Source organism: Schistocerca gregaria, chromosome 2 (genome assembly GCF_023897955.1).
Source record: "Schistocerca gregaria isolate iqSchGreg1 chromosome 2, iqSchGreg1.2, whole genome shotgun sequence".
NCBI classification, from domain to species: Eukaryota; Metazoa; Arthropoda; class Insecta; order Orthoptera; family Acrididae; genus Schistocerca; species Schistocerca gregaria.
This window is the reverse complement of record NC_064921.1, coordinates 684,175,981-684,203,866: the sequence shown is the minus strand read 5'-3', so window position 1 is coordinate 684,203,866 and position 27,886 is coordinate 684,175,981. Positions and strand designations below refer to the sequence as shown.

At 41.8% G+C, this 27,886-nt stretch overlaps 1 protein-coding gene across 3 annotated transcripts in view; it reads left to right on the top strand.

The window, feature by feature from the left end:
- LOC126334758 (POC1 centriolar protein homolog A-like) overlaps positions 1-27,051 on the top strand; it is a 124,212-nt gene extending 97,161 nt beyond the window's left edge. For all 3 annotated transcript variants that reach the window (XM_049997330.1, XM_049997329.1, XM_049997328.1), the window contains exons 6-7: positions 21,376-21,546; positions 26,349-27,051. In XM_049997330.1, the coding sequence (XP_049853287.1) occupies positions 21,376-21,546; positions 26,349-26,693 (516 nt within the window). In that variant the 3' untranslated portion in view covers positions 26,694-27,051. The remainder of the gene's footprint in view (positions 1-21,375; positions 21,547-26,348) is intronic.
- The last annotated feature ends 835 nt before the right edge of the window (positions 27,052-27,886 follow it).

Genomic DNA, 27,886 nt, shown 5'->3' with positions numbered 1-27,886 from the left:
GAGTGCAGACAGGTTTATATTGACACATTAGATAAAAAGGTATGCAATATGTCATATATGCTATGACACCACTTGCTTATATGACAAATTTGGAAACTCACTCTTCCAGGGTTCTGGATTTGAGATTCTTTAAGACGTTGTTGTGTGATATTGACTGTAGTGTGTTGATATTCAATTCCATGACATGTGATCTAGTAATTTCCATAGCCTCCAGCTGACACCACCCTACAACATTTTTACTCTATGTATATCTTCCATGGATTTGTCTAGGATTGTCACCAACCCAGTATTGAAATTAGACATCTTAATCTCCTTCCTTCCCAGTGCTGCAATCTCTCATCTCTGACTCTCCGTTTCTTACTCTCTTTTTTTGTGATGGCAGCCATTGATGTTGACCGGGATATTCCCTAGGTTATGCCTCGGAATATTCATTTATTCACCGCCTTTCGGCTGATGTAATTTGTGGTCTCCTTCTGGGTTTGACCTTTATTTTCCAAATTATTCTGTAGTGTGGACTGACTGGGGGAGAAGACCTTACATAGCGCCTATTGCAAGCTGTGTTTAAGATCTGCACACAAGAGCTTCTCTTATTTGCACTTCAAAGCCAATGTAGTAGCCAATTTAGTATGGTGGAGTCATTATGTACCCTTTTGATTGGGCCTGCTGAAAACAGAGAGATCACACTGCTGAAGGCTGAGCTTCTAGCTCCCCATGAGTGCCAAGGAACAGATGACCAACTTCCTGGAGTATCAGAACTCCCCACAACAGCCATTGTGCCAGATGTCCTTTGCTGTGGCTGGGTGGCTCCTGTGGGGAGAGCCCTTGATTGAAGTAATTGGCTTCAGAATGGACATTTCGCACATGAAATGTATTAGGTAACACACAAAAAAATGACCATTCTGGACTGTCTCATCAGACAGGTATAGAAATTTTAATGCAGATAGTTTTAACATTACTGTGTTCCCTGCCCTGGCTGTCCCATTGGGAGACCGACAAGCCTGATGTCTAGGAGGGAAACAACTAATCCAATTCTTAGTATGCACTTGAACTGATGTGGATACTTTTACTGCAACAAAGTCATTATTTTTTGTGGAACATATTGGAGATAAGTTTGGAGAAGTTCAGTCACTGGGCAAAATGCGCAGTCGCTCACCATTTATTAAAGCTCCTCTGCTGCACGATCCACAACTCTTCAGGCAAGTGAACATGTGGGTGATTTACCAGTGACCATTCCCCCTTACAAAATGTTAAACATGGTCCAAGAAATCATCTTCCACAAAGACCTTACACTCTAAACAGACAAATGTATCAAGGCATACATTTAGTCCGACGTGTCCAAAAAGGTCCCAAGCATAGTATAACAGAAATAGGTGCCTTCATTTCAGTGTTTGAAGGGAATGTCCTTCTGGTAAAAGTTAGTCATGGTCAACAGGTATGACTTGAAACTTCATGTCCCATCACTCCTGTGATGCTTCTGATGCTTATACTTCGGTCTTGTGTTGAATCATAAACCCAAATCATAAAATAAACTGTCACAGGCTGTTGCCTTGTCTCATGATAAGCCAGACCTTGATTCAATTCATGATCAGATGACCCATCACCTGAACGTTACTCAAAGGCTGCACAAACAAAGGGTCTTCAACCGTATTTGGCTAGGATCCATCTTCCTTTCACAATGGTGAGGTAGTATTGTCGTCCCAATCCTTAAGCCAGGCAAAAACCCAACATCTCATGACAGCTACCAACCAAGTGCTCTGAGAACAGCTTGAAAGGATGGTTGGCCACATATTATGATTGGTTCTTGAATCTCAGGGCCTTTTGTCTCCCTATTCTTGTGGTTTCTGGGAGCCATGATCCTCACCTTTTCGAAATGCCAACATTTGATTACAGTCTTCTTCGACCCCTTAAGGCATATGACAGTCCTTGACATAATTGCGTTTTACTTACCCTTCATTTCTATTTTTATTCATCAGTTTTGATCCCACCAGTTGTTCTGGGTTACAATTGATACTTCAGTCACCTGTCCATGGGTCGAAAAGAACAGCATCTGGCAGGGCTTCATACTGAGTGTCACACTGTTTCTCATTGCCATCAGTGGACTAGACCTCTGTTGGATTGCTGATCACCCCTGCACTGTATGTCAACATCTTTCACATGTGGTACATATCCCATTCAGCAGCCTCGGATGGACATCAATTCCAAAGCGCTATCCGAAGGGCCTCCACTTGGACACTTTCCTGTGGTTTCCACTACTCTCCTGCAAAAATCTGCGTCATGCATTTCAGGCACCATATCACTTTCCATCCTGAACCAGAACTCTACCTGGGTGCCCAGCACCTGCTAAATTCGCCCACCAAAGAGCTGCATGCAGAAACTAAAACTAAACTTCCTTGCTCATACCTCTTGAGGCACGGACTGTGCTTTTCTTCTCTTACTTACTGGGCCCTGGTCTCATCCTGACTGGACTGTGGTTGCAGGTTTATGGCTCAGTGGCACCTTCAGCATTGAAGTTGTTAGATTCAGTCCGTCATTGTAGAGCTTGACTGGTTACTGGCGCCTTCCAGACTTGTCCCTTAGACAGTCTCTGTGCCGACCCTCTTCAGTTCCAACACTACCAACTATTAGTCTCCTATACAATTGCCATTTGACAGTTCCTTAACCATCCTAATATCCCATTCTTTTTTCGTACGAGGGGCATCGACCTTCTGACACCCACTCTCAGGTGAGATTATCAGTTATTATACACATCACAGGCAACTGCCATGATCTCAGCTTCTAGTACTTGGAATGTGTTTCCCATGTTTTGTTGCGAACCCTGCTTGGTTGATGCACAAGCCACAAATTAGGATCAATCTATTGCAAGATCCTAATGTTTGTCACCCCCATGACCTTTCAGTGTCTGTTATGTTCAGTTCTTAATGGGTTCCAAGGTGTTATCTTTTACACTGATGCTCTAAAACCATGGATAAGATGTGATATGCTTTCACTTCTCTAGCTGATGAGGAACATCATTGGTTGCAGGGAACTTGTAGTTGTTGTTGTTTTTTTTTTTTTATGGTGGAGCTGATAGTTAACAAAGCTCTCCAGTTCATGAGATGAGCTTCCCTTGATTGTGTTTTAATATGTAATGGCCTAGTGAGCATTCTTTAGGTCATTGACTGATGTTACTCATGTCGCCCCATGGTCTCTGCTGTTCGTGACCTTCTCGTTGACATCAATCTTACTGCCTGCTCAGTTTTCTTTAGGCCCCAAGTCGTGGGTATCCCAGGGAATGAACTGGCCGTCATTTGGCTAAAAGGGGCAATTACTCGCTGACAGTAAATCTTAGCAGCTAAATTTTACTAGAAGTATGGTAAAGAGATGCACCAGTTATCAAATGCACCTTCCATTCTGTTAAGACCAGAATTTTCTGCATTGCCCTTCCCTCAAAATGTTCTCGTACCAGTAATTTAGGAAGAGTACTTCGTATATTTGATTTGTGACTTCCAATAGCTATGAACATTTTATGGCTTTGCATTAGGTGTAGTTTATTGCCTTTCTCATGGACCTTATATGTAATAGTATTTTATGGTGTGGAGTGTGCTAAGAGTTGCAGTTTCAACATACACTCCTGGAAATTGAAATAAGAACACCGTGAATTCATTGTCCCAGGAATGGTAAACTTTATTGACACATTCCTGGGGTCAGATACATCACATGATCACACTGACAGAACCACAGGCACATAGACACAGGCAACAGAGCATGCACAATGTCGGCACTGGTACAGTGTATATCCACCTTTCGCAGCAATGCAGGCTGCTATTCTCCCATGGAGACGATCGTAGAGATGCTGGATGTAGTCCTGTGGAACGGCTTGCCATGCCATTTCCACCTGGCGCCTCAGTTGGACCAGTGTTCGTGCTGGACGTGCAGACCACGTGAGACGACGCTTCATCCAGTCCCAAACATGCTCAATGGGGAACAGATCCTGAGATCTCGCTGGCCAGGGTAGTTGACTTACACCTTCTAGAGCACGTTGGGTGGGACGGGATACATGCGAACGTGCATTGTCCTGTTGGAACAGCAAGTTCCCTTGCCGGTCTAGGAATGGTAGAACGATGGGTTCGATGACGGTTTGGATGTACCGTGCACTATTCAGTGTCCCCTCGACGATCACCAGAGGTGTACGGCCAGTGTAGGAGATCGTTCCCCACACCATGATGCCGGGTGTTGGCCCTGTGTGCCTCGGTCGTATGCAGTCCTGATTGTGGCGCTCACCTGCACGGCGCCAAACACGCATACGACCATCATTGGCACCAAGGCAGAAGCGACTCTCATCGCTGAAGACGACACGTCTCCATTCACGCCTGTCGCGACACCACTGGAGGCGGGCTGCACGATGTTGGGGCGTGAGCGGAAGACGGCCTAACGGTGTGCGGGACCGTAGCCCAGCTTCATGGAGACGGCTGCGAATGGTCCTCGCCGATACCCCTGGAGCAACAGTGTCCCTAATTTGCTGGGAAATGGCGGTGCGGTCCCCTACGGCACTGCGTAGGATCCTACGGTCTTGGCGTGCATCCGTGCGTCGCTGCGGTCCGGTCCCAGGTCGACGGGCACGAGCACCTTTCGCCGACCACTGGCGACAACATCGATGTACTGTGGAGACCTCATGCCCCACGTGTTGAGCAATTTGGCGTTACGTCCACCCGGCCACCCGCATGCCCACTATACGCCCTCGCTCAAAGTCCGTCAACTGCACATACGGTTCACGTCCACGCTGTCGCGGCATGCTACCAGTGTTAAAGACTGCGATGGAGCTCCGTATGCCACGGCAAACTGGCTGACACTGACGGCGGCGTGCACAAATGCTGCGCAGCTAGCGCCATTCGACGGCCAACACCGCGGTTCCTGGTGTGTCCGCTGTGCCGTGCGTGTGATCATTGCTTGTACAGCCCTCTCGCAGTGTCCGGAGCAAGTATGGTAGGACTGACACACCGGTGTCAATGTGTTCTTTTTTCCATTTCCAGGAGTGTATGAAACACTATTGCACAACATGCAGTCCAGTTATACAGGATGAGGCAGGTAAGTCATAACACCCCTTGTATCTCCCTAACCGTAATAGATACAAAGATGCCGTTTGGACAGTGAATTGCAGGGACAGGGGCTACTTGAATACATCACATTTCATGTCTGTGCTATTCTTTATTACAGAGATATGAGGCAGGCAATCTTTGTATTGTTTTTTTAAGTAGAACCCTATGTTAAATTTTACATAACATGGTGGGTTTAAAAAGACTATTTTAAATATGTGTATGTCATAATATTTAGGCAAATAGTTTTTGAGACACAGATATGTTCTCGTATCGTGTTCGTCCTTCGAAGCGGCGTTGTCCAATGCAACCTTTCCTGTTGTCTAGAATACATGGTAAACGTCGTAAGTCCGTCCTTACACAAACACGCCCATATACCCGACAAAAGTAATACATACTGCGATATTTTGTGCAAAAATTAACTGTTGACATCACGCAAATATTATTTAGTTATTTGACAACTGTTATACCAAAATAGTAGACAGCATACAGTATTAAAACACTACAAGATGTTAAGACATTTTAAGTAATAGAAGTACAAATGTAAATGTGGAGGCTCTTTTTGGTCACAATTATTTCATACGTATTTTTTATTTGTCAATATTTACTGTTGATCACAATACGAAGCAAGTACACATAAAGATGCAAAATACGTGCTGTACATGATACAAAACTTTACTGAAGCATGTGCTCAAAATGCTTCCCCTCTGCTGCAATGCACATTTGTGATCTCCGTTGAATAATTTGTGAACGTTTGCGAGGGTGTCACGTGAGAGATCGGCATATGCTTCGATGATACATTGCTTCATATTGTCTGACATAGTTGGTATTTGAGCATATACTTTGTTTGATTGCTCCCCACAGAAAAAAATCAAGTGAGGTCATATCAGGAGACTGGGCTGGCCACTTCACTTCAGCATGTCATCCTATCCAACAATCCTGGAACTTTTCATTAAACATCTCTGTAACAACATGGGAGGACTGAGCAGGACAGCCGTCATGTTGGAACCACTTGCACAGACACATAGTTAGTGGTACCTCTTTCAGCAAAACGGGTAGAATGTTTTGCAGGAACTGTGTATAGTTATTGCCATTTAGTATACCCAGAATGACGTACGGCCCCACAATGACATTTCTGGTGATGCCACACCACACGATAGCACCCTACAGTTGCAGATGCTGTACCTGTCGAAGCCAATAAGGGTTCTCTATTGAGCAGTAATACATATTATGCAAATTCACATTACTGTTGTTGGTGAAAGTCACTTCGTCAGTAAAAAGCACCCAGTGAAAAAACATTGGATCATCTTGTAGGTGCTGCAGAGCAAACTGGCAAAATTCCTGGCACTGTTCGAAATCCACACCTGATAGTACTTGATGTAATGAGAGGTGAAACGGGTGAAATCTGTGCCGGTGCAATATGGTAGAACACTTCTCTGACTTATACCACATTCCACATTCGTGACGAAACAGTAGGGTCGTTATGCGCCAATGCTAGAACACCCTTTTCATGTACCTAGGTAATTGCAGTTTTCTGCCTTGTCCTCTTTATGGCTTTCCATGATCGCGATTCAAGTAGTTTCTTGCAAATGCGTGCAAGAAGCTGGCATGTAGGACGCTCACGATCAGGATATGGCTCTCCATTTCGCTTTATTGCTCTAACAGCATTTCTACTTTTACCATACACTAGAAGCATTTCTAACGTTTCCATGTTGGTGTAAATGTCTGCTCCAAGAAACTGTGACGGAAATGTGATGTCTCATTACCCCAGCAGCACATTTATACACTTCTCTCCAGCTACGTCGTGCATCACCTTGTGGCATTATCGAGAAGCAGGAAAACAACGCCTTCTCTGTTAAGTTCCTTAGTGCCTCAACAGGGAAGGTCACATTGGACAACGCCGCTGCGAAGGACAAATACGATATGGGAACATATCTGTGTCTCAGAAACTATTCGCCTAAATATGATGATATACACATGTTTGTAATCGTCTTTTTAAGCCCATCATGTTACACTAAAATTTAACATAGGGCTCCATTAAAAAAATGGCCTCATATCTCTGTAATAAAAAATACCACAATCTTGAAATGTGATGTATTCAAGTAGACCCGGCCCCTGCAATTCAGTGTCTAAATGACATCTTTTTATCTATTACAGTTAGGGAGATACAAGGGGTGTTATTACTTAGCTGCCTCACCCTGTATAGTAGTCCTACAGCCAATTTATAACAGAAAGTGATTTGTTTGTAATGTCTACACACTTATTTTTTATGCAGAATACAATAAACAGAAACACACAAACTGAAACAATAGCATAACAATGACAAAGTGATCTTTTGATCAGTACATAGTATATGTTGCATTGAATATACATAACAAGTTAAAGCTGTTCGCTGCACCAGGATTTAAACTGAGATCCTTGATTCATGGGCATTGTGCTACTGTTCATACCACCCAAGAGCACTCTTCACATCTGACTCAAAGCTTCAACTTGTCCATACTCTACTCTCCTACCAGCTATGTTGTCTCACCCACAGCTCTATAATATTAGCACTACTGAGAAAACGGATACAGCTTTTCATTTGATTTACCCACAAACTCAGAATTGTTGCTGAGAAAGGAACTGTGTATTTTATGCAGACCTTTACTCTGTACATTGATACTCTGCAAACAACTGTTTAGTGCATGGGTACCTCACTTTTCTACTTTTGTATGGACTGCTTGAATGTCCTCTGTGTGTACTGTAATGTAGTTTAATCTTGAAACTTCCTGACGGACTAACACTGTGTGCCAGACCGAGACACAAACTCGGGACCTTTGCTTTTCGCAGGCAAGTGACTACCAACTGAGCTACCCAAGCATGACTCACGACCTATCCTCACAGCTTCAGTTCTGACAGTACCTCGTCTCCTACCTTCCAAACTACACAGAAGCTCATCTGTGAACCTTGCAGAACTAGCACTCCTGGAAGAAAGGATATTGCGGAAATGTGGCTTAGCCACAGCTTAGGTGATGATTCAAGAATGAGGTTTTCACTCTGCGGTGGAGTTGCACTAATATGAAACTTCCTGACAGACTAAAACTGTGAGTCGTGCTTGGGTAGCTCAGTTGGTAGAGCACTTGCCCGCAAGGGGCAAAGGTCCCAAGTTCCAGTCTCGGTCCGGCACACAGTTTTAGTCTGTCAGAAAGTTTAATATCAGTGCACACTCCACTGCAGAGGGAAAATCTCATTCTAGTTTAATCTTGTCATCACATTCTCTTTGAGTGACATGTAGGGGCTGTAATATAGTCCTAGATTTATCGCTTAATACTGGTTCTTGAAATTTCATAAATAGGCTTTTGTGCGATAGTTAACATCTATCTTCATTTTTCAATGATTCTGTGGCATTCTCCCTTGTTTCAAACAAATCTGTGACCATTCATGCTAAATGTGTGTTTAATAACTCCTGTTAGTCCTATTTGGGTCTGTCACACTTTAATAGTCTACCATGGGATGCCTGGCAGACTTGTTCAAGGTCTAGTGAGCTTGCCAGTCTGTGGATGGCTTTTAAGCGGTTTTCCATCTGCCTCGGTGAATGTGGGCTAGTTCCCCTTATTCCGCTGCAGCTACACTATGTCAGCGACTGCTGCGCAAACAAGTTCTCCACATACGCGTACACCACGATTACTCTACCTTGCAAACATGGGGGTTACACTCATCTGATGTGAGACGTTCCCTGGAGGGATCCACCAGGGCAAAACCACACAATAACCCTGGGTTCGGTGTGGGGCGGCGGAGGGGTGAAGTGGACTGTGGTAGTCATTGTGGACCACTACGGCTGCGGCAGGGACGGAGCCTCTGTTTTGTGAGCAATCTCCTTTGTATACTAACTGAATTTTCCCAGCAGCCTACCAGTGAACTGAAACCTGCCATCTGCTTTAGCCATGCTTGAAGTTATATGACCATATCACATAATATTACCACAAATTGTTACATCTAGGTACTTCTATGGGTTAACAGACTTCAGTTCTGACTAACTGATATAGTAGTCAGAGAATACCATATAGATTTGCATTTTGTGAAGTGCGTAGTTGTAGATTTATGAGCATTTAAAGCAAGTTGCCAATCTTTGTGCCGCTATAAAATGTTACCCAAATCTTATTGGATATTTGTATTTGTTATGGAATATATCTAAACCAAGTGCAACAGTGGTCTTTACCTGACCGTCTTCAGTTTGAAAACAATTTAGACAGATGTTCTTTATAGAATAAAACTAGTCTGTGGTAAATTTAGCTCAGGATACAAGAAAGTAATGATTTTACATGACTCATTAATGGGTTGCAAAATGTCATAAAAGTTCAATGACAGTTTAAAATTTAAAACAATTGCAATCAGAAGAAAATATTTGGATCAGATACGCAGCTTGTTGTGCTCAATACACTGTTCAGATTTCAAAGCTGTGTAATTCACCACTCTCTGCTTACACCTCCCCAAGCCATCAAACAGTGCAGGGTGGAAGGTGCCCTGTACACTGCGATCATTTCCTTTTCTTTTTCTGCTGGTAAACAGAGTGCAGGGAAAACGACTATCTATATGCCTCCATTGGAGCCCTAATTTCTTGTATCATATCTTCATAGTTCTTAAACAAAATGTATGTTGGTGGCATTAGAATCATTCTGCAGTCGGCTTCAAATGGTGGTTCTCTAAATTTCCTCACTGGTGTTCCTTAAAAAGAATGTCTCCTACCTTCCAGGGCTTCCCATTTGAGTTCCTGAAGCACCTCCATAATGCTTCTGTTGTTGTTTGAACATAACGGCAACAAATCTAGCAACCTGCATCTGAATTGCTTTGATGTCTTCCTTTAATCTGACCTTGTGTGGATCCCAATACTCAAACAGTACTCAAGAATAGGTCACACTAGTGTTTCATATGCTGGCTCCATTACAGGTGAACCACACTTTCCTAAAATTATCCCAATAGATGGAAGCTGACTATTTGCCTTCCGTACCACAATCCTCATGTGCTTGTTCAATTTCATATTGCTTTGCAGCCTTATGCTCAGATACTTAAACGACGTGACTGTGTCAAGCAGGACACTACTAATACTGTATCTCTACATTATGGGTTTGTTTTTTCTACTTATCTGCATTAATTTAAATTTTTGTACATAAAGCTAGCTGCCTTTCATCACACCAACAAGAAATTTTGTCTTAAGTCATTTGCTATCCTCCTACAGTCTCTCAATTTCAACACCTTCCCGTACACCAAAAATCATCAGCAACCACTGATTGCTACCCATCCTGTCCACCAGATCATTTATGTATATAGAAAATAATAGCTATCCTACCATACAGCCCTCGGGCACTTCTGGTGATACCCCTGTCTCTAATGAATACTCATGAAGTACATGAGGTCAAAGTTGGGGAAAAATCAGTCTCAACAATTTTTCAGCCATTTTGTAACAGCAGCAGCTTTAATCTGTTGATTGTAATTTAGTAGTTCCACAGAGAAGTTACTTGTTCCCAGTTCTACATAACTGCAACAGTTATTTGTTAGTATTCTAGAAGTTATTGATATGTAAGCATCCTGTCACACTGCTCAAATTTAATGCAAAATTTTTTATTGCACATTCCCATATTAGTAACTTGTAGAATAATCCAAATCATTGCTGCAAACCAGTAGAACTGATTGCAGATAGCTTCTGTATGAAACTACTGAAGGGTTTTCAATATACTGTGTTAAAAAATTATTGCAGTCACAAAATGGTTAAAAATTTTGCAATAGGTTTTTTCCCAAATTTGGTCACATGTAGCATGAAAATGGTGAATGGCTCGGACTGTAAATTTGAACACTGTGAAGAATACAGGAAGTTGTGAATCTAATCCATCCACCTTGCCAGCATTACTGAGAGCAGACAGACAATCTTTCTTCAGATCTGAAGAACACTCACCACCCCCTCCTGCCCCCCTTCTGCACATTCTATAGAATAAGACTGCCTGCTAAAGCTAGCAAAGTTCTCTTTCTTCATTATGTGCAGGTCAATAATTTATCACTTACGTTACTGCTTGTTTCAGTTTTAAGCTATCTTAAATTTGGAGATTCGTAAAGAGGTCAGGCCTCTTTGTTAAAAATGTTAGCACTAATTTATTTCCATCATGAGCTGTATTCCAAATTATCTGTCCTGAGTAGTTTCCAAAGAAGGCTTGTAGTATTGTCTCACAAGAGTTCTTTCCAAGCCTCCACTTATAAAATGTAAACTATTTCAATCAATTTTTGGATAATGATAGTATGATTGGGGGGGACACCTAATAGTGAGCTGAGACTACATCTGTTGCTTAATTTGATGGTCTGTAGTAGTACTCAATTGTAGTTTATGCTCACCCTTAATACTGAGTACTGCTGAAATAATCTCTCCTGCAGCTTCAATTTCTGTCTCAGTGGACCCAAATTTCTTGTCTACTGCGACAAATATCCAACCTCTTGTTTCCTATTAGCCTATTTTTATTACATACATTTTGATTTATTACCCTAAAATTCTCACTGATGTCAGTTTCAGATTTTATTTAGCTTCCTGTGCATAATATTATGTGCCCTCCACTGTTTTAAGGAGTGATTCAAACTGTGGAATTTTAGTGTGAATGCATGAGCAGTTTATCACTTGGATTTTAATGGTGCTATCTGTGGTATTTTGTAAATTACATCATGGTCACTTTTTTAACTGTAAAATTAATTTTGCAGTCAAAAGATAACATGAAGTTATTTACAAAATTTTACACACCTATGAATCCCAGGAACAAGAAATTAATCATCTGTGAGAGGCATTTCTTTGGATCGTGTACTAAAACTTCGGGGTCCCAATCGGAGTTAATTGAGGTGTCCCACACACTCTGCTATACTGCGCTGAATAAATCTGAAAATTAAAACTTTGTGATAGACCAGGATTCCTATTCAAATACAAGTCTCGTTTTAGGCAATGTAATAGCAGTAATACGATCTGTGCCATCCTCACAGGCAGACTTAGCTTCAGCTTGGCATGTACTCTGCAAAGAGTAAAGATAGGTCTCTCGGCAACAACCATGAGCTCCATGAGGAATCATGGAGCTACTAGTTTGACAGCCTCTTGTGAGGAGAGCCTCTGCATAACAAAGGAGAGAAGCTTTTGGAAAGTTGAAGCTTTGAATGAGTCTATCACCTACATTTTTTGGTTTAAAATTATGTGGTTTACATTGAAGCAAGTGACTACTTTTTTGCAGATGCAGATCGGTTAATTATGTCAAATTTTGAGGTGACTTTCATTGTTATGAACAGTCATGGTAAAATACTTAAAATGAGATAAGTAATAGACCAAAGTAATCAGGACATGTTTTTGTGTTTATTTACAAATGGTTTTTTCAAGTTATGCATTAGAGCTTCACCTTTTGGCCTTGAAAATGTGTGATAGTATTTGGTAGTAACATATTTCACTAGATGGTGGCTTATGGGATGCATTGTCACCTGCTCATTCCATTGTGATGTTTCCTTTAGGAAAAATGTGTTGAGAACAACAATGACCTCTCAGTTTGGATGATACTTATAATCACTGTTATCAGTATGCAGTCTACCACACCTATTCTGTTTGTTGATTATTTCACAATTTCATATATCTCCTAAAGCTATCTCCTAAAGCTTTTTGATAATGCTGTAGAGATGTAGCTCCTTTCAGCATTAAAATAGTGTGTGTGTGTTGCAATACTATATCATTTGAATGACTGAACAAGAGACTGGAAACATTTGTCCGGAAGAAACAGTTTGGTGTCTCTTTTAATTATTTGTCACAGTCATTTTACCAGTCCAGTTTCATTTGATTGGCACAGTTCACCAGTTTAAAAAACCATGTTTTTGTAAGGCTTAGAATAAGAGCATTGGAAGACTAATATCTCGATACAAACGTAAATCATGTTCTTCATTTGACATAATTTTTTATTTTATTTTTACATGCCATCCAAATTACTGGAAAGAGGGTGGACTAATGACTGTAATAATGATGGTATATCCACTTTGATACTCAAAGTGACGGTAGTCCTGTCAGTAAAAATCAAGAGGTTGAATAAGGTAAAAAATACCTATATTCAAGGCAGGTTGCCGGATTGTGACCTTGAACTTCCCTCCTTTCTAGGTCTGCAAGATGGAGATTCTCCACTCTCTCTTTGCCACTGCAGGTACTTTCCAAACTTATACTGACCCTTCTGCAGCTTTCCTTAGGAATCACTGGCAACACAGTATGCAGACACTATTGAAATGGAGCGGGGTGTTTATTTTCCGTAAAGTGTGTTAACACCACATTGAAATAAAACAATGGAAATTCCAGGTTGGAATATGAAAAGGATAGATTCCTACTCACTGTAAAGGTGACACATTGAATTGCAGATAGAGGCAACGAAAAGACTGTTACACATTGAACTTTTGGCCAAAGCCTTCTTCAGAAACGAAAGGAAATACACACATTAACACAAGCAAGCACTCGACTGCTATCTCCACCTGCATTGTGGTTGGAGATAGCGGTTATATGTGCACAAGGTGTGCTGGCTTGTGTGAATGTGTGTGTGTTTCCTATCCTTTCTGAAGAAGGCTTACGCCATAAGCTTAGTGTGTAACAGTGCCTCTCTGCAACTTAACATGTCATTTGTGCATTGAGTAGTAAGCAGCACTTTCCACAATATTGTTAACACTACAGTGAATACAGATATGAGTTTGCTAATAATGCAGATGTAAGAAAATCATATGGACAGATTCTATATAATTCTGCTCATTGTTCTACACTGTTAAAGGGGAAATTGATTCTTAATCATCCTGTATGGCAGCTGTAGCATTCTTTCCTGGGAAAAGCAACCTCCCTCACCACAAGTGCTGCTCACTGTTCAGTTCATATACCTAAAAAGGAGGGAAGTTCATGCACACAATCTAGCCATCTGCCTTCCCTCGTGCATCTACACTCACCCTCCACCACCTCCAGCCCATCAGACTCGTGGAACACACTTTGTCCCTTAATATGGTTATCCTGCACTTATATGTGATACACACATTTAATTTTTGTTCTGAAACCACTTCAATTAACATTAAACATCAATTTTTTCCTGTCAAAACATTATTTTTAAATATCTGTGAGGAAAGTGAATAGGACCTTTTCTGGAGGAATTTTAATGCAGTTTAATATTGTACTGGAAAAGTGTTCACTAGAAGCTGCAGGTTTTGAGATATTCAAGAAAAACATTAAGACAAGTGAATCTATAAAGATAACAGCTCACTAAATACTAGAGATGTTGATTTGAAGACAGGCACCTAAACAAAACTGAAAAGGTGCTGGTTTTCAGATGAATCCTTTTTCAAGCTAGGGTGTGACACATAGGCACAGGCACCGGTATTTTTGTGTAGTGCACAGTAAAATGATGTGGAGGAGTGGATAGGAAGGGGTGATGGAACAGCCCCATACTCAGGTTCAGTCGTGCTGGACATGTCTAATACCTACTCACCTTCTCCTGACACGTCCAAGTTCAGTCATGCTGCACTCGTCAAAGACCTACTCTCATTCTCCAGATTTCTACAGTGCAAACACATTTTTGCTACCAATTCCTTCGACAAAAGCCAAACTAATCCCACCATTGAGCTTTGCCTCTCCCAGTTCGCACCACTGTCCAACAGTGAGTCTTCTCCTCCCCCAGTGAACCATCCTCTTGTACGTTCCAGGAATTCTTGACTTCCACTTTGGCTTTACCATCCTTCCCCAGGAACACAATCCTTTCAATGGAAGAAAAAATAGCCATCCACTACCTTAAGACATAATGTGATTTAATCATCCTTCCTGCAGACAAAGGCTCAACCACTGTTGTCATGAATCCTAGCAATTAACTGAGTGAACATCTCTGTAAACTGTGTGAGTCCTCCACCTACAAGTTCTGGTGTAATGATCTTATCCCAAAAGTCCAACATAAACTCCAATACTTGTGCAAATCCTAGGGTCTATCCCAGAATCTCTTCCCTGAATCCATCTCCCACCTCACCCCAATGACCCTCGCACATCCACCTTCCCAAAATCCATAAACTCAACAATCATGAATGCTCTATTGAATGCTCGTTACTGTACCCCCACTGAAAGAATCTCCGTTGTTGGTGACCAAAATCTCCATCCAATCCCCTGCAGCCTATCCTCTCATACTTCAGATACAAAGCACTTCATAACTGTTGATGCCACATCTCTGTACAACAACGTCTCTCATGCCCATGGTCTTGTCACTATCAAACACTCTCTCTCTCTCTCTCTCTCTCTCTCTCTCTCTCTCTCTCTCTCTCTCTCTCTCTCAACGTCCTTGAACCTCTGAACCCATCATCTTGTTTCTTATACATCTAATTACAAATGGCTCTGAGCACTATGCGAGGTCATCAGTCGCGAACTAATTAAACCTAACTAACCTAAGGACATCACACACATCCATGCCCAAGGCAGGATTCAAACCTGCGACCGTAGTGGTCGCTCGGTTCCAGACTGTAGCGCCTAGAACCGCACGGCCACTCTGGCCAGCCATCTAATTACATCCTTACACAACGGCTTCTCCTTCGAGCAGAAGATATGGATACTCACTTGGTACTCTCCTATTCCAACATGTTTGTGGTTCATCCAGATAATGCTTCCTAGCTTTTTAAAACATCAAACCCCTTGTCTGGTTCAGGTTCATTGATGAGAACTGGGCTCAAGGCCAAGACCCTCTATCCACAGCCTCTACAGCCCCCCAACACCTCCCCCATTCACCTCACTTTGTTGTCCTCAGATCGATGTGTCACCTTCCTAGATGTTTACTCCTACATCTATGATGGCTCTATCTATACCTCAGTCCATATGAAGCTCACAAACTATTAACAGTACCTACATTTTGACAGCTGTCCATCCCTTCCACACCAGAAATTCACTTCCATAGAGTCTGGCCACATATGGATGATGCATCTGCTGTGATCAGAATTTCCATGCCCAGCATACTAATGGTCTCACTGAGGCCTTCACAGACAGGCACTATCCACCACACCTGGTGCACAGACTGATGCTACTCGCATTCTTAGCCCCTTGTCACAGGGATTACTCTGTGGAAGACCCAGGTGCAAGACCTGCTGGATTAATCTTTCCAGCACATCCTACTCTTGTCCTGTCACGGGCATATCCTATCCCGTCAGAGGCATGGCCTCCTGTGAAAGCACCCATGTCATATATCATCTCTGTGCAGTTTCTGCACAGCTTTCTTTGTGGGCGTGGCCACTGATAAGCTGTACATCCGAATGAATGGTCACTGCTAAACTGGGGCCAAGAGCAGAGTTGACCACCCAGTGGTGAAACATGTTGCTGAGCACAAGCTGTTCAATTCCAATGGCTGTGCCATCCAGATTGTCCCCCAAACACCAGTTTTTCTGAGGTTTGTAGATGGGAGTCCTCCTTGCAACACTTCCTCCATTCCCATAATAATCCTGCCTCACCCTCTACTAGCCCCTTGCCCCCACTCACCTCCACCCTGTCGCAGAACTCTTTAACCTCACTCAGACTGACTCACACCCTCTTCCTTACAGTCTTCTCCTTCTGTTCCTTCACCCCCTCCTCATCCACTCCCTCATGTCTTCTTCATTATGTGCTGATGAACGAACCTGGCACCAGCATCTGTGTGTCGTATTCCTTCCTGCGCGCCCACACACACACACACACACACACACACACACACACTCTCTCTCTCTCTCTCTCTCTCTCTCTCTCTCTCTCTCTCTCTCTCTCTCTCATTCATTCATATTGTGTACACCTGCTGCCTCTCCCTCTCATATTCCTTTCCCGTACATCTACTGCATCTTTACATGCTGTTAACCACCCTTCCCCAACCTACCATCTTGCTGTCTACCTTTGTTCTCCCATCTCCAACTCTACTTGATACAACCTCTTATAACACTACCGTCCGCTACTGCTATATCATAACCTCAAAGCTGGAGGCAGTTTGTAAAATGGAACTATTCTGCTAAAGTAATTATGGTATAAAGCAAAAGAGTAGTGTTACCCTCTGAGAGGAATTTTGTTATATTGATCGTGATATACCTAATGGAGATGGCTTATCGCAAGTGAAAGTCAGAAATACGTAAATATTTAAACAGTTATAAATAATATTTAACCTATCCACACTGTTCAAAGGATAAAGAAAACGGTCACCACCCTAATTAGGCAAGACAATGATCAGCATTCGTGTTCAAGAAAATAGTAGTAACTTCAACAGACAAACACTACCTATACTTTACCCCACACAAGTGCAATGAACTCTGACAACTACATATGTTGACGTTAAGGTTGTAACTAACAGCTAGAGCAGCACAAACTGTTTGCAAAAATATAACAGATAACGAAACACACTATTACTTTCAGGGCTTATTCAAACTGAATGGTCTTTATAACATTACTATTAATATTCACTGCAGAATCATTAATTGGACATAGGTTCAGTATTATTGTTCAAACATTTTCCTAGCTGACATAAAATTACAAATGTAGTTCACTGCAAAATTATGAACTGGTCACAGGTTAAGTATCTTTCAACTAAATACTATTCTATTTAGAATCAAAGTTAAATGGAATTCACTAACAGGTTACTTCTCACTGTCTTTTTGAACAAAGAAATTATTGTTTTCATAAATAGTGGTCTTTCTATTAATTGTTATTTATCATGACAATAAAGGATAACCTTGGATCTTATTACACTATTAATATGCACATTCAATACCCAAAAGTAACAAGTGCTTAGCAAGCACGAGTATATTTACTACAGTGAGACACAAAATTAACATATTTGTAAGATACTGGCTCACCTTTTGTGATTTACAGCAGGCAGCAATGTGATCATTTACAAAGCGAAACTTTATAAGCCTCAGTCTTGAGAACTTTTGATTTTGAAGTTAATAAGCAGTTTTAATAGGAAAATTATTTTCAGCGAGCATCATTTGCTTTAATTCACTCTTGGCACATTAACTTTAACTTTCTTTTTACTATGTTCAAGAGGCATTAATTAGCAAAACACTGGTCTTTAATGTTCTTTTAGTAAGGACACTCCGTAATCACTTTAGTTAAAATGGAGAGGAACCTGAGAGGTGTTATGATAAGGGAAAAAAATCAAGGTAGGTACATAAATTCAGTTATAAATTACCTTATATTTGAGTACACTAACACATCCAATAAGCTGATCCTTCACTGTACATTATTATAGTGTTCCATTACAGTGATTGCGCAATTTGGCGGCGATTGCATGTTAGTACATGGATTTGTAGGTGTAATTGCTGGACTCTGTCATTTCTTGGTGGCGATAATAGATACCAATTTCAGAAAATTTCCAGCTCTTCATCCATCCATCGGAGGCATTAGAAAGTGTCAGGAAAAGCCTCTCTCGGAACCAGCACAAAACACAACATTTACTTGAGCAGTTGATAGTTTAGTAGCTCATCCCCGACTGACACTTGGTTCCACCTTTTCTACCTAGGCCAACCACAATTTGCACGCGCTACACAGTTCTGTTCCCAAGTGGAACCAGAACACCTTTTACATATGACATAACTAAGAACCCTAAGTGAAGGTCAGCAGTTTACAGAACAACAAACAAACATTTTAAATAAAACAGCACCTTTGCACATATTAACATTTCTATAAAAATTATTTAAATAAAATTACAATTATATACGGTAAGTTTTGTCTCCCTCCAATTGGGACAAAGAATTTAAATGACAGATACACACTACATTGCATAGAATCAAATCATGACATCAAAGTTTTAACAAAGAAAGGAGTATACAGTTTTGTGTTATCGATTCAAACACATTTACGGAAGCTCAATGACGTAACATTAAATAAAACAAAAGGCAAAATAAATCAGCAGAAGCCATTAGAGCTATGGTGTTACACTTTCATCCCAGTCAATGTGCAAAACTGCAATTCCGCCATTATGTATTCTGTCGGCACAAGTTTTGTGTATGTGCATTTCTATTACTCAGTGCCTCTGTCATTTGGCAAGCTGTTACCTTTGTTCCTATATATTTAAATTGTGTCAGAACTTTCCACTGACATATTTATATCACCACATGGCTACCTTCTGTGCTAAATATCGTGTCACTTGTTGTTTGTTACTGTTTCACATCATGCACCACCTTTATACCTCTTTCATTGTCCATCTGTATCTTTCCCTGCATTTTCATTTTCATCTTTTTAAGACCTCTAAGTGTGCATCACATTTGCACAGACAGATTATAGTATGTAGGCAGGAGATTTGAACAATGTGCAATGTACTCAAACCTATAAGTTGGAGGTTTGAGAAAATTTGCTAAAATCTACACAGACAAATCATTGGCTGTGGACAGGAGATCACCACAAATATTGTGCACAAAATGTGTTTTGAGTCAGCTGTTTGTTCAGTATCGATGTGCTTCAGTGCCGTAGGGAGTTCATTGCTGAATTCATTGAAATTCTTTTTTATAGTTACGGACTGGAGCAAAATTACTAGTTCTGTGCCACTAAGTATTGCCGTATGGTACAATCTTTCGAGGCAGTGTCAGTAAAAGGAAAAAAGTTTTTATTCTACAGAAAAGTGCAGTCAGAAGTTGATAAAGATTGTCTCGCAGCATTGTCTTCAGGGTCATACGTATTCTTATACTTGTGTGTTGTTACATTTCCCCCTAATCGAATATGTAGTTCATGAAAAGAGGGAACCAGAGGTAATACATACACTTCACTATCACTGTATTGATAGTAGATTGTGAATCTCTAACTTGTGAAAAAGTTTATTACAGGTTGCTGGTAGACTTGAGGCATGGGACTGAAAATCCACAGATACTCAGAATCAAAGTAAAAGATGTGCCATTGACCACTCCCTTAATTTATTAGAATATATGGAGTTCCAAACACATTTAAAAGAGTGAAAATATTATGTGTAACATCTTGCAATTAATGCATGATTTAATTGAGATGATGTAACTTAACAAACGAAAGCGTTGGTATGTTGATAGACACACAAACACACACACAAAATTCAAGCTTTCGCAACCCACGGTTGCTTCATCAGGAAAGAGGGAAGGAGAGGGAAAGACAAAAGAATTTGGGTTTTAAGGGAGAGGGTAAGGAGTCATTCCAATTCCGGGAGCGGAAAGACTTACCTTAGGGGGAAAAAAGGACAGGTATACACTCGCGCACGCACGCACACACACACACACACACACACACACACACACACACACACACACACACACACACACACACACACACACATACAGACACAAGCAGACATATGTAAAGGCAAAGAGTTTGGGCAGAGATGTCAGTCGAGGCGGAAGTACAGAGGCAAAGATGTTGTTGAATGACAGGTGAGGTATGAGCGACGGCAACTTGAAATTAACGGAGGTTGAGGCCTGGTGGGTAACGGGAAGAGAGGATATATTGAAGGGCAAGTGCCCATCTCCAGAGTTCTGATAGGTTGGTGTTAGTGGGAAGTATGCAGATAACCCGGACGGTGTAACACTGTGCCAATATGTGCTGGCCATGCACGAAGGCATGTTTAGCCACAGGGTGATCCTCATTACTAGCAAACACTGTCTGCCTGTGTCCATTCATGCGAATGGGTAGTTTGTTGCTGGTCATTCCCACATAGAAAGCTTCACAGTGTAGGCAGGTCAGTTGGTAAATCATGTGGGTGCTTTCACACGTGGCTCTGCCTTTGATCGTGTACACCTTCCAGGTTACAGGACTGAAGTAGGTGGTGATGGAAGGGTGCATGGGACAGGTTTTACACTGGGGGCGGTTACAAGGGTAGGAGTCAGAGGGTGGTGTGTGTGTGTGTGTGTGTGTGTGTGTGTGTGTGTGTGTGTGTGTGTGTGTGTGTGTGTTCAATAATTCTAAATCCTTGCAATTTCTTCGTAACACCAGGAAACGCAGTGTTGCTATCAGCCATTCTTGGAGTGAAATTATGAGTAGTAAGTGTATTAAACTATGTTTCCATGTCACTTTACAAATAATTTCACCAAATCATTGGGTACAATTGCCAGTAGCAGCTCTCACTTTTTGTGCAGATTCTGGGTCACAGTATTATGTTAAACTATAATTAAGGATAAATGTAACAGTCATGTTATCTATTAATGACTGCTTCATTCTGAACTGGAAACATGCACAGAGTGATTTCCATACACTGTTTGCTAGAATTACGGTTAAGAATGTAATCCTCAAAATATTTGGTGTATCAAAATCAGCACCCATGCAAATTTGTGGCTATCAATAGTTTTACCTTTTTTATCCTTTCAGGTTTTAGTGTGGAAGACTAACTTTGACAAAGAAGAAGTCCTCCGAGAAAATCTGAAGCATTCTTCTCATTCATCAATAAAAGAATCATCAACAGCATTCAACGATCCAATAAAATTTTCTGCAGTTGATGCTCGGAAGAGTGTTCGTCAAAATGTGGGGCCAGATGTTCCTGTAAGTATTGGCCATACAACAACAGATTGTTTAAGTGTGAGTCCTCCTTTTCACTTCGATACGACTTGGTGTCATCGCATCCTATCTACACTTCATGGTTGGGGTCTTCAGGCTCCACTGCCGATCTTCATCCGAAATTTTCTGTCGCATCGTACCTTCCGCGTGCAAGTTGCAGCCTCCCATAGTTCCTCCCAAGTCCAGGAGAATGGTGTGCCACAGGGATCTGTTTTAAGTGTCTGCCTGTTTTTAATAGCCATTAACAGTCTTGCTGCGGTGGTGGGAACGTCTGTCTCAGTGTCCTTGTATGCTGACGATTTCTGCCTTTACTACAGCTCTATTGGCATTGCAGCTGCTGAACGTCAGCTACAGGGCGCTACCCATAAGGCGCAGTCTTGGGCTGTAGCTCATGGGTTCCAGTTTTCGGCAGCCAAGACCTGCGGTATGCATTTCTGCCGGCGACGCACTGTCCACCCAGGACAGCGAACTTCAAGCAGTGGTGGAGTCACATAGGTTTTTGGGGGTGGTTTTTGATGCTCGGTTGACTTGGCTGCCTCATATTCGGCAGGTTAAACAGATGTGTTGGCGGCATCTAAATGCTCTGTGATGCTTGAGCCACACCCGCTGGGGTGCCGACCGATCTACCCTGTTACGGCTCTACCAGGCGTTACTCCAGTCCCGTCTGGATTGTGGGAGCCTGGCTTATGGCTCAGCATCCCCATCTGCGTTGCGGGTGCGGGTGCTGGACCCAATCCTCCACTGGTGCTTTCCGGACCAGCCCTGTAGACAGCATACTTGTGGAGGCAGGCGTCCATCCACTGCGGTTACGACGCCAACAATTACTGGCTGCTTATGTTGCCCATGTTTTTAGCTTGCCCGGGCATCCAAATTGTCGTCTCCTGTTCCCGCAGTCAGTCGTCCATCTCCCAGAACGTTGGCGCCGGTCAGGTTGTCCGATCGCCGTCCGCGACAAAGAGCTTCTCTCTGGGCTTGGGGTTTTCCCTGTTTCACCTCCTTTCCGGGCCCCTCTGCATACACCCCCGTGGTGTGTGGCTCGCCCTTGCCTTCGGCTCGAATTGGCATGGGGCCCGAAGGAGTCAGTCCCTCCGGAGGCCTTCCGCCGCCACTTTTATTCAATCCAAGCCACGTATCAGGGCACTGGCGTTGTCTACACTGACGGTTCGATGGTTGCTGGTCGGGTCGATTGTGCTGTAACTCTAGGGGACCAATACGTACGATCCTTGCCAGCTGGCTGCAGCGTTTTCACTGCTGAGCCCTAGAGTATATCTGCTGCTGCTCAGGTGAGTCCTTCATCATCTGTAGCGACTCTCTGAGCAGTTTACGAGTTATAGACAAGTGTTTCCCTCGGTCTCGTCTGGTGATGGCTGTCCAGGAGTCCCTGCATACTCTTGCCCGTTGCGGCCGGTCTGTAGTCTTTATGTGGACCCCAGGCCATGTTGGGATACCCGGCAATGAAAATGTTGATCGACTGGAGAAAGAGCCCACCAGTAAACCATCTCTGGACGTTGGCCTCACAGAGACTGATTTCTGAGCAGTCTTATGCAGCAAAGTTTTCACGCTGTGGGCCGATGACTGGCGCGGTCTGACCACCCCTAACAAACTCCGTGTTGTCAAGGAGACGATGCGCTCTTCCTTGCGAGTCTCTCACAAGGAGTCTGTTGTCCTCTGCCGACTGCGCATTGGGCACACTCGGCTGATGCACGGCCACTTACTGCGGCGTGAGGACCCACCTCTATGTCGCTGCGGCTCAGCATTGACAGTGGTCCACATTTTGTTGGACTGTCCACTTTTAGCTGTGCTCAGGCAGACATTTGCACTGCTTGACACGCTCCCTGCCCTTTTAATAGATGACTCTGCCATGGTGGAATTAATTTTGCGTTTTATTCGGGCAGGGTTTTTTATACTTTAATCTGAATGTTTATTTTTTTTTTTTTTTTTAGTGTTGATTCTGGCTTTTGGCCTCCGATTTTAAACTGAGTTTTTAATGTGTTCTCAGTGGTTGGCTTTTCCTTTTATTCCCTCTATTGTCGGCCAACCACCGTCACACTGTGTGTGATTTTAATTTGTTTTGACAGATCTCTGTCGGATTATTTCTTGTCCTGTGTTGTCTGCCGTCTTTCCTGTTGTTCGTTTATTCTCTTTGGGTGGTTTCAGTTTTTTGGAAAAAGGGACCGATGACCGTAGCAGTCTGGTCCCTTTAACCCCACAAACCAACCAACCAAAACACTGCACCAGTTACCTTTTTTCCTCAGGCATAGGATGTTGTGTTTCAGGAATTTATTCCCTTTATCAAATTAAGCTATTTACGTTGGCATTTTATGTGATGTCTGCATGTACGTTGTTCTGCCTCTAATGCCCTGTTGTTGTATTTGTGGTTTTTAGATACTATGCCTACTTCGTTGTGCAGAAATTCACATACATGCAAGTCGTCACTCATACTGCTTGTGTACAAGAAACAAACTTTGTGAGTCATGCTTTGCATCTATGTAATATTCGGGGAGGAGGCACAGAACCTTAAAACCATAAAAACATAACTGCAGGGCAAGAGAGGCAAAACAACATATATGCAGATATCACATAAAAAAACCATTGTAAATATCAAACAATGGAAACTCCACCCGGAATATCAACAATGTAGTGAAAGATAGATTGCTACTTACTGTAAAGAAGACGTGAAGTTGCAGACAGGCATGATTAAAAGACACTCACATGTAGCTTTTGGCCACAGTCTTCATCAGTAAACACACACACACACACACACACACACACACACACACACACACACACACACACACACAGCGCAAGCACACCTCACTGATACACGACCATCATAAACTCCAGTATCCCAGGTCAGAATGCAACATCACATGGGATGCAAGCAGCCATCTGTAGCGGGTGGGGAAGAGGAAGGAACAGTAGTGTACGGGTGAGGAGAGGGACGAACGTTGTCTGGTGGAGTGTACAGGGGCTAGACTCCAACAGGTGCAACGTCAGGAGGTTGTGGGGCAGGGAGGTGGGGAAAAAGGAACAAAAAAGGAGAAGAGTGGGGGAAGATATGGATGCATTGGCAGAGAGCTGTAAATAAACAGGGTTGTAGACGAGAATGGGGAGGAGATGATAGGACATCGGGGATGGAACTGTTGGGTGGAGGGTGTGGAGACTGTATGTTACCACAGGTTGAGGCCAGGATAATGCAACATATTCTCTGCTCCCTTAATTATCCTTGCCTAAACCTATGGTAACATACTATCCCCACACCTACCATCCTACAGTTCTATCCCCGACATCCTGTCATCTCCTCCCCATTCTCGTCTCCCACTCTGTTTATTTGCAGCCCTCTGCCAAGTCATCTGCCCATCTTTACTCTTTACTCTCTTCTCTCCTTTCCCCCCCACCTTCCTCCCTGCCCCCAACCTCCTGAAGCTGTGCCTGTTGCAGTCTGGTCCCTGCACACTCCTCCCTCCCCACCTGTACACTACTATCTCTTCCCCTTCCCCACCCCTTCCAGATTGCTGCTTGCATCCCACTTGATGTTGCATTATGGCCCAAGATGCTGGAGAAGGCAGTCATTTGTGTGTGTGTGTGTGTGTGTGTGTGTGTGTGTGTGTGTTTTGAGGTTGAGGCCAGTAAAAAGACACACACACACATGTAGCTTTCGGCCCCAGCCTTCATCATGTAATTACATGATGAAGGCTGGGGCCGAAAGCTACATGTGTGTGTGTCTTTTAATCGACCCTGTCTGCAACTTGACATGTCTCCTTTACAGTAAGCAGCCACCTATCCCCCCAGTGATGGAATCGACTTTTTGAAACCAAATGTACAATAATGTAGGTTAAGATCCCAAGTATGACACCCTGCAGCCATTCAGCCTAGTGTGTCATTGTTTACAAGAAATTAGCCAAAAAAATGGAATTTTGCATGATAGTAACATTAAAAAAGTTGCATTACACAGTCTGGTTGTGTGGTGTAGTGGATAGGATAATAGTTTCATATGCAGGAGGTTGTGGGTTCAAATCTTGTCAGATTCAGTTCCTTTTTTTATATTTTAAAATCTTTATCGAAATGGCTTTGATCATTGTTTTTGTTAAATTAATTGTTTTAACTGTAAACATTATTTATTCGCCATATGAACTTTTTAATTTATTTCATTTTTCCTTTAATTTCTATCTTAACAGTTAAAAAACAAAAGGCAACATAATCTATGTATGTTGACTGTGCGGTGATGTGAAAAATGTATTTTTCATTACCTGATGCAATTTATTTGCTTGGTAACTGTCATAAAAGATTTAAGACATACGCTAAATATCAATTGCACTATAGACAAAGAAAACATACCTCAAGGTCTTGATCTTATTCCTTTATGACTTGAACTTGTCAAAGCTTTTGTTACCATTGGATGATTGATTATAAATATGCCCAGCTGCCAGAACATATCTGGAAAAATTGTTTGATGAGTGCTTTTGTAGGAGATACGATTACCATAATAATTTTTTTTTTTCAAAAGGATTTTAAAAAAATTGATCCATATTTCAAAATTTTGTTTATTTTAAACAGGCAAGTACAAATGGACCTGGTAGACATTTTCGTAGCAACAGTGTATTATAATAGTGCCATCAATTAGAAGGTAAAGTAATTTGACCCAACTGAGTTATTAGAATATAAAATGGAACTGAACGGTGCATTGTATTCCAGCTGAAATGATTTTTTTTTTTTAAGTGTGTTAATCTTTTTCCTGTTGTTAATGTGCTTAATATATATTATTAATTGTGAAATGCTGTTGGCAGGTGAGCACAGTACGTTCAACAAGGTGCAATAATGCTAGTGGTGATGGAGATGGAGAGTATGCTCATATAAATGATAATTGGTCAGAAACAGCTACGGTTGCATCTAAAATCTACAGTGACAATCCAAAAGAATCTGAATGCAAGAGTGTGGATACAACTATAGTAAATACACTGGAACGTCTATGTGACCAGATAGATGCTTTGCGTTCAGCAGTTGAGTGCATGGAAGAAAGACTCACTAATGTTGAGGATCGACTGCGGGATGTTGTGGATAAAATGAGTCCTACACATGAAACAAGTCTGAAGAAGGAAAATTCCCGCAACAGTGTTGTCTTCCTTGATTAATTTTATGAGCTGATTAATTTACTTTACTTTATTTGCTTTCTGTACTGCACTTGGCTGTGTCACGTCATTGTTTTTGAGGTTATGTTAATTGTGTATGTTAATTTCACTTGAGTTTTTTGAACTTTCACTGATGTGATTTTATGAGAGAAACAGAACTGAATAATTTTTACTGTTCAGGGTGAAAACTTATTATAAAGGCAAGGGTTTTACTACTCCCTGTAATCATGTTTGGTTGTGTAATTTTTATTATTTATTCATGAATTTTAAATATTCTTTCAAAGCCAAAGCTATTATTTTTAATTCCAGCGAAGCTGGAAATTTGATCTTAACAGAAACATTAAAGAGAACAAAAATGTCAGTCTTTGTTGTTACTTTTTCCGTGATGAGTCCTCTCTCATTGTAGATTAGACACTCATGTGGCCAATTACCCATTTAGACCTCAAAGCATAACCTGCCTTTAAAGATAGGAGTTTCACATGTAATCTGTTTGTGATAATGGTAAACTTTGCCCAAGAAACTACGTAAGCAGCAGAGAGGTGAGGGAATGTGACCAGCTGCCTGAAACAGGCACAAAGATTAACCAATGCAAAAATGGGGTGTAATTCTCAATTTTGGATCAGCTGAAATCTGTTTCACCTCCATGTTCTGCAAGCTAGTATTTTGCACATTATGCTATATAAGCATACCAGCAATTTGTGAAGTAATGAAGAAAAAATAATCCAGGAACTTCTGCAATAATTTAGGGTCTATGCAATGAGCAGTGTGAGCCCACACTTGTTCAGTTTATGCATATAACTGTGACGGCTGGTAGACCTGTCCACGGCACAGTTAAACCACAAGAGCGAACATTGTCCTAATTATAGTTAGGATATTGAATCTCTGTTTACCACAGTAACTTGCTGGCTTGTGCACATAAACTAAATAAAAGTATTGTTACTATGTTGTTTGCAGCTGTAAGAATAACATCCTGTAGTCCATCATTAAAAGTTTGAGTGAGCAAACGAGCAATTTCCCAATATGTCTACACAACTATATCACAAGGCACTTTTATAGGCTGTTTTATAAAGTTGAATTGCACTTCTGTTGGATGCATTTCAACTATGTGGTGACACAGTGTGCAGATCCATCTGGGCAGCATTTATTTTTAGATAAATGCATTAAAACTATACGGAATACAGAAGAAAATTGTCATG